General features: G+C 57.5%; 1 protein-coding gene across 1 annotated transcript; it reads right to left on the bottom strand.

The window, feature by feature from the left end:
• Window positions 1-584: 584 nt before the first annotated feature.
• Window positions 585-4938, bottom strand: LOC118942992 (extensin-like). Its single transcript, XM_036958455.1, has 3 exons — window positions 4911-4938; window positions 4276-4827; window positions 585-2743 (listed from the first exon to the last, which is right to left on the bottom strand). Exons 1-3 carry the CDS (start codon window positions 4936-4938, stop codon window positions 585-587), a joined length of 2739 nt encoding a protein of 912 aa, XP_036814350.1.
• Between the last annotated feature and the right edge of the window lie 1804 nt (window positions 4939-6742).

Here is a 6742-nt window from a genome sequence, read left to right as displayed (position 1 = left end):
TTTTAAGATAAGCAATTTGAACATTAGACAGAATGGCTGCGTGGCGTTTTATCCTCTCACAGCAGGAATGTCTGTGTAGTGAAAACAGTCGTTAGCACTCACTCCGCCCGCTCCCCTTTCCAAGACTAAAAAAAGGGGGGGGGGGGGTAACCTTGACAACGTTCCAGAACTCTGGAATGGATTACGGTTCCGAAGGGGATCAAGAAGGTTCTAATAGAACGTGACGTTGTACCGAGTGGCTAGTTAACCAGAAAACCCCCCTAAACTACAGCTATTGAAATGACGAGGAAATATCGGGTGCTCTTTACGTCGCTGATTACGAACACAGAACACTAAACTACAGCTATTGAAATGACGAGGAAATATCGGGTGCTCTTTACGTCGCTGATTACGAACACAGAACACTAAACTACAGCTATTGAAATGACGAGGAAATATCGGGTGCTCTTTACATCGTTGATTACGAACACAGAACACTTTTTAAACTGTGTTCACTGTTTATATTCTTCTCCCTGATGCCCTCAATAATACTATGTATTAAGACAATAGCTCAGGATGAAACATGTTACATACTAATATGTTAATTAAACACTAACATGATAAACACTCGCTCGGAGAGGGTGTAGCTGGGGGATGGGGGGGTGGTGGCTCGGAGAGGGTGTAGCTGGGGGAGGGGGGGTGGTGGCTCGGAGAGGGTGTAGCTGGGGGATGGGGGGTGGTGGCTCGGAGAGGGTGTAGCTGGGGGATGGGGGGTGGTGGCTCGGAGAGGGTGTAGCTGGGGGAGGGGGGGTGGTGGCTCGGAGAGGGTGTAGCTGGGGGAGGGGGGTGGTGGCTCGGAGAAGGTGTAGCTGGGGGAGGGGGGTGGTGGCTCGGAGAGGGTGTAGCTGGGGGGGGGGGGGCTCGGAGAGGGTGTAGCTGGGGGAGGGGGGGGTGGCTCGGAGAGGGTGTAGCTGGGGGAGGGGGGGGTGGTGGCTCGGAGAGGGTGTAGCTGGGGGACGGGGGGTGGTGGCTCGGAGAGGGTGTAGCTGGGGGAGGGGGGGTGGTGGCTCAGAGAGGGTGTAGCTGGGGGAGGGGGGGTGGTGGCTCGGAGAGGGTGTAGCTGGGGGATGGGGGGTGGTGGCTCGGAGAGGGTGTAGCTGGGGGATGGGGGGTGGTGGCTCGGAGAGGGTGTAGCTGGGGGATGGGGGGTGGTGGCTCGGAGAGGGTGTAGCTGGGGGAGGGGGGGTGGTGGCTCGGAGAGGGTGTAGCTGGGGGATGGGGGGTGGTGGCTCGGAGAGGGTGTAGCTGGGGGATGGGGGGTGGTGGCTCGGAGAGGGTGTAGCTGGGGGAGGGGGGGTGGTGGCTCGGAGAGGGTGTAGCTGGGGGAGGGGGGGTGGCTCGGAGAGGGTGTAGCGGTGGTTCGGAGAGGGTGTAGCTGGGGGAGGGGGGGGGTGGCTCGGAGAGGGTATAGCTGGGGGAGGGGGGGTGGCTCGGAGAGGGTGTAGCTGGGGGAGGGGGGGGGTGGCTCGGAGAGGGTATAGCTGGGGGAGGGGGGTGGTGGCTCGGAGAGGGTGTAGCTGGGGGAGGGGGGGGTGGCTCGGAGAGGGTGTAGCTGGGGGAGGGGGTGGTGGCTCGGAGAGGGTGTAGCTGGGGGAGGGGGGGTGGTGGCTCGGAGAGGGTGTAGCTGGGGGAGGGGGGGGTGGTGGCTCGGAGAGGGTGTAGCTGGGGGAGGGGGGTGGTGGCTCGGAGAGGGTGTAGCTGGGGGAGGGGGGTGGTGGCTCAGAGAGGGTGTAGCTGGGGGAGGGGGGGTGGTGGCTCAGAGAGGGTGTAGCTGCGGGAGGGGGGGGGTGGTGGCTCGGAGAGGGTGTAGCTGGGGGAGGGGGGGTGGTGGCTCGGAGAGGGTGTAGCTGGGGGAGGGGGGGGGGTGGTGGCTCGGAGAGGGTGTAGCTGGGGGAGGGGGGGGGTGGCTCGGAGAGGGTGTAGCTGGGGGAGGGGGGGTGGTGGCTCGGAGAGGGTGTAGCTGGGGGAGGGGGGGTGGTGGCTCGGAGAGGGTGTAGCTGGGGGAGGGGGGGTGGTGGCTCGGAGAGGGTGTAGCTGGGGGAGGGGGGGGTGGTGGCTCGGAGAGGGTGTAGCTGGGGGAGGGGGGGGGGTGGCTCGGAGAGGGTGTAGCTGGGGGAGGGGGGGTGGTGGCTCGGAGAGGGTGTAGCTGGGGGAGGGGGGTGGTGGCTCGGAGAGGGTGTAGCTGGGGGAGGGGGGGGGGGGGTGGCTCGGAGAGGGTGTAGCTGGGGGAGGGGTGGGGTGGCTCGGAGAGGGTGTAGCTGGGGGAGGGGGGGGGGTGGCTCGGAGAGGGTGTAGCTGGGGGAGGGGGGGGTGGTGGCTCGGAGAGGGTGTAGCTGGGGGAGGGGGGGGTGGTGGCTCGGAGAGGGTGTAGCTGGTGGAGGGGGGGTGGTGGCTCGGAGAGGGTATAGCTGGGGGATGGGGGGGTGGTGGCTCGGAGAGGGTGTAGCTGGGGGAGGGGGGGTGGTGGCTCGGAGAGGGTATAGCTGGGGGGGGGGGGGTGGTGGCTCGGAGAGGGTGTAGCTGGGGGAGGGGGGGTGGTGGCTCGGAGAGGGTGTAGCTGGGGGAGGGGGGGTGGTGGCTCGTAGAGGGTGAAGCTGGGGGAGGGGGGGTGGTGGCTCGGAGAGGGTATAGCTGGGGGATGGGGGGGTGGTGGCTCGGAGAGGGTATAGCTGGGGGGGGGGGTGGTGGCTCGGAGAGGGTGTAGCTGGGGGAGGGGCATTTGGGGAAAGTGGATAGAGGGGGAGGTGGGGGGGGTCTTGGAAAGTTGAATGACTTCACTGCAGGTGGACAATATGTTCTATAATTCAGTGATCAACAGTAGTGCACTATAAAGGAATAGGTTGTCCATTCTGTTCTATACAGGGGTCCATCCATTCTGTTCTATACAGGGGTCCATCCATTCTGTTCTGTACAGGGGTCCATCCATTCTGTTCTATACAGGGGTCCTTCCATTCTGTTCTGTACAGGGGTCCTTCCATTCTGTTCTGTACAGGGGTCCATCCATTCTGTTCTATACAGGGGTCCTTCCATTCTGTTCTATACAGGGGTCCATCCATTCTGTTCTATACAGGGGTCCATCCATTCTGTTCTATACAGGGGTCCATCCATTCTGTTCTGTACAGGGGTCCATCCATTCTGTTCTGTACAGGGGTCCATCCATTCTGTTCTATACAGGGGTCCATCCATTCTGTTCTATACAGGGGTCCTTCCATTCTGTTCTGTACAGGGGTCCATCCATTCTGTTCTATACAGGGGTCCATCCATTCTGTTCTGTACAGGGGTCCATCCATTCTGTTCTATACAGGGGTCCATCCATTCTGTTCTGTACAGGGGTCCATCCATTCTGTTCTATACAGGGGTCCATCCATTCTGTTCTATACAGGGGTCCATCCATTCTGTTCTATACAGGGGTCCTTCCATTCTGTTCTGTACAGGGGTCCATCCATTCTGTTCTATACAGGGGTCCATCCATTCTGTTCTGTACAGGGGTCCTTCCATTCTGTTCTGTACAGGGGTCCATCCATTCTGTTCTATACAGGGGTCCATCCATTCTGTTCTATACAGGGGTCCATCCATTCTGTTCTGTACAGGGGTCCATCCATTCTGTTCTATACAGGGGTCCTTCCATTCTGTTCTATACAGGGGTCCATCCATTCTGTTCTATACAGGGGTCCATCCATTCTGTTCTGTACAGGGGTCCATCCATTCTGTTCTGTACAGGGGTCCATCCATTCTGTTCTATACAGGGGTCCATCCATTCTGTTCTATACAGGGGTCCATCCATTCTGTTCTGTACAGGGGTCCATCCATTCTGTTCTATACAGGGGTCCATCCATTCTGTTCTGTACAGGGGTCCATCCATTCTGTTCTATACAGGGGTCCATCCATTCTGTTCTGTACAGGGGTCCATCCATTCTGTTCTGTACAGGGGTCCATCCACTCTGTTCTGAACAGGGGTCTAGTTCTGTTCTGAACAGGGGGCCAGTTCTGTTCTGTACAGGGGTCCAGTTCTGTTCTGTACAGGGGTCCAGTTCTGTTCTGTACAGGGGTCCAGTTCTGTTCTGTACTGGGGTCTAGTTCTGTCCTGTACAGGGGTCTAGTTCTGTTCTGTACAGGGGTCTAGTTCTGTTCTGTACAGGGGTCTAGTTCTGTACAGGGGTCTAGTTCTGTTCTGTACAGGGGTCTAGTTCTGTACAGGGGTCTAGTTCTGTCCTGTACAGGGGTCTAGTTCTGTACAGGGGTCCAGTTCTGTACAGGGGTCCAGTTCTGTACAGGGGTCTAGTTCTGTACAGGGGTCCAGTTCTGTACAGGGGTCCAGTTCTGTACAGGGGTCTAGTTCTGTACAGGGGTCCAGTTCTGTACAGGGATCTAGTTCTGTACAGGGGTCCAGTTCTGTACAGGGGTCCAGTTCTGTACAGGGGTCTGGTTCTGTACAGGGGTCTAGTTCTGTACAGGGGTCTGGTTCTGTACAGGGGTCTAGTTCTGTACAGGGGTCTGGATCTGTACAGGGGTCCGGTTCTGTACAGGGGTCCAGTTCTGTACAGGGGTCCGGTTCTGTACAGGGGTCCAGTTCTGTACAGGGGTCTGGTTCTGTACAGGGGTCTGGTTCTGTACAGGGGTCCGGTTCTGTACAGGGGTCCAGTTCTGTACAGGGGTCCGGTTCTGTACAGGGGTCTAGTTCTGTACAGGGGTCTGGTTCTGTACAGGGGTCCAGTTCTGTACAGGGGTCCGGTTCTGTACAGGGGTCTAGTTCTGTACAGGGGTCCGGTTCTGTACAGGTGTCCGGTTCTGTACAGGGGTCCGGTTCTGTACAGGGGTCCGGTTCTGTACAGGGGGCCTATATTAAACGCTGGATATATTAGCTACGTCACGTGAGCTGAGCCGCGTTGTGACAATCATAACGTCTTACGTCTGGCGTGATGTAAGGCCAAGAAACAACAAGGACAAACATCTTATTGAAAAGAAAACTCCATATTTAACTACATTATGAAATAATACGCCTGTCATCATAGCATCCAAGCACACAACACAGAGGGTTTTTACCCTCTAAATAAAACCCCAAGCCAGAGTGAACTGGGATAGGGGCAACATGGAGCCTCACCTGTAATAAGATACAAGGTTTTCACTGTGTTGCTTGTTTGAGTACCTCAACAGTCCATTGACCATTAAGAGGTATATATGCATACTGTAATAGTCGATAAAATAAACTGTCTCTGCGTATTATGACCAAAACGGCAAGAGGGGAATTCAAGAAGGACTGAAAAAAGTTAAACCGTCCAAAAAGTAAACAGGCAATTATATTTTATGTTCCTTTTTCTTCACTTTAGTCGTTTTACTGTGTGGTTGGAGGAGTCAGCGGAGGTTCCAGCAGCTACAGTGGTTGGAGGAGTCAGCGGAGGTTCCAGCAGCTACAGTGGTGGGAGGAGTCAGCGGAGGTTCCAGCAGTGGTGGGAGGAGTCAGCGGAGGTTCCAGCAGTGGTGGGAGGAGTCAGCGGAGGTTCCAGCAGCTACAGTGGTGGGAGGAGTCAGCGGAGGTTCCAGCAGCTACAGTGGTTGGAGGAGTCAGCGGAGGTTCCAGCAGCTACAGTGGTGGGAGGAGTCAGCGGAGGTTCCAGCAGTGGTGGGAGGAGTCAGCGGAGGTTCCAGCAGTGGTGGGAGGAGTCAGCGGAGGTTCCAGCAGCTACAGTGGTGGGAGGAGTCAGCGGAGGTTCCAGCAGCTACAGTGGTGGGAGGAGTCAGCTGAGGTTACAGCAACTACAGTGGTTGGAGGAGTCAGCGGAGGTTCCAGCAGCTACAGTGGTGGGAGGAGTCAGCGGAGGTTCCAGCAGCTACAGTGGTGGGAGGAGTCAGCGGAGGTTCCAGCAGCTACAGTGGTTGGAGGAGTCAGCGGAGGTTACAGCAACTACAGTGGTTGGAGGAGTCAGCGGAGGTTACAGCAGCTACAGTGGTTGGAGGAGTCAGCGGAGGTTCCAGCAGTGGTGGGAGGAGTCAGCGGAGGTTACAGCAACTACAGTGGTTGGAGGAGTCAGCGGAGGTTCCAGCAGTGGTGGGAGGAGTCAGCGGAGATTCCAGCAGCTACAGTGGTTGGAGGAGTCAGCGGAGGTTACAGCAGCTACAGTGGTTGGAGGAGTCAGCGGAGGTTCCAGCAGTGGTGGGAGGAGTCAGCGGAGGTTCCAGCAGTGGTGGGAGGAGTCAGCAGAGGTTACAGCAGCTACAGTGGTTGGAGGAGTCAGCGGAGGTTCCAGCAGCTACAGTGGTTGGAGGAGTCAGCGGAGGTTACAGCAACTACAGTGGATGGAGGAGTCAGCGGAGGTTCCAGCAGCTACAGTGGTGGGAGGAGTCAGCTGAGGTTACAGCAACTACAGTGGTTGGAGGAGTCAGCGGAGGTTCCAGCAGCTACAGTGGTGGGAGGAGTCAGCGGAGGTTCCAGCAGCTACAGTGGTTGGAGGAGTCAGCGGAGGTTACAGCAACTACAGTGGTTGGAGGAGTCAGCGGAGGTTACAGCAGCTACAGTGGTTGGAGGAGTCAGCGGAGGTTCCAGCAGTGGTGGGAGGAGTCAGCGGAGGTTACAGCAACTACAGTGGTTGGAGGAGTCAGCGGAGGTTCCAGCAGTGGTGGGAGGAGTCAGCGGAGGTTACAGCAGTGGTGGGAGGAGTCAGCGGAGGTTACAGCAGTGTTGGGAGGAGTCAGCGGAGATTCCAGC

The sequence above is a fragment of the Oncorhynchus mykiss genome, chromosome 21 (assembly GCF_013265735.2).
Source record: "Oncorhynchus mykiss isolate Arlee chromosome 21, USDA_OmykA_1.1, whole genome shotgun sequence".
NCBI lineage: Eukaryota > Metazoa > Chordata > Actinopteri > Salmoniformes > Salmonidae > Oncorhynchus > Oncorhynchus mykiss.
The sequence above is the reverse complement of the archived record's forward strand: the minus strand, read 5'-3'. Positions and strand labels throughout refer to the sequence as shown.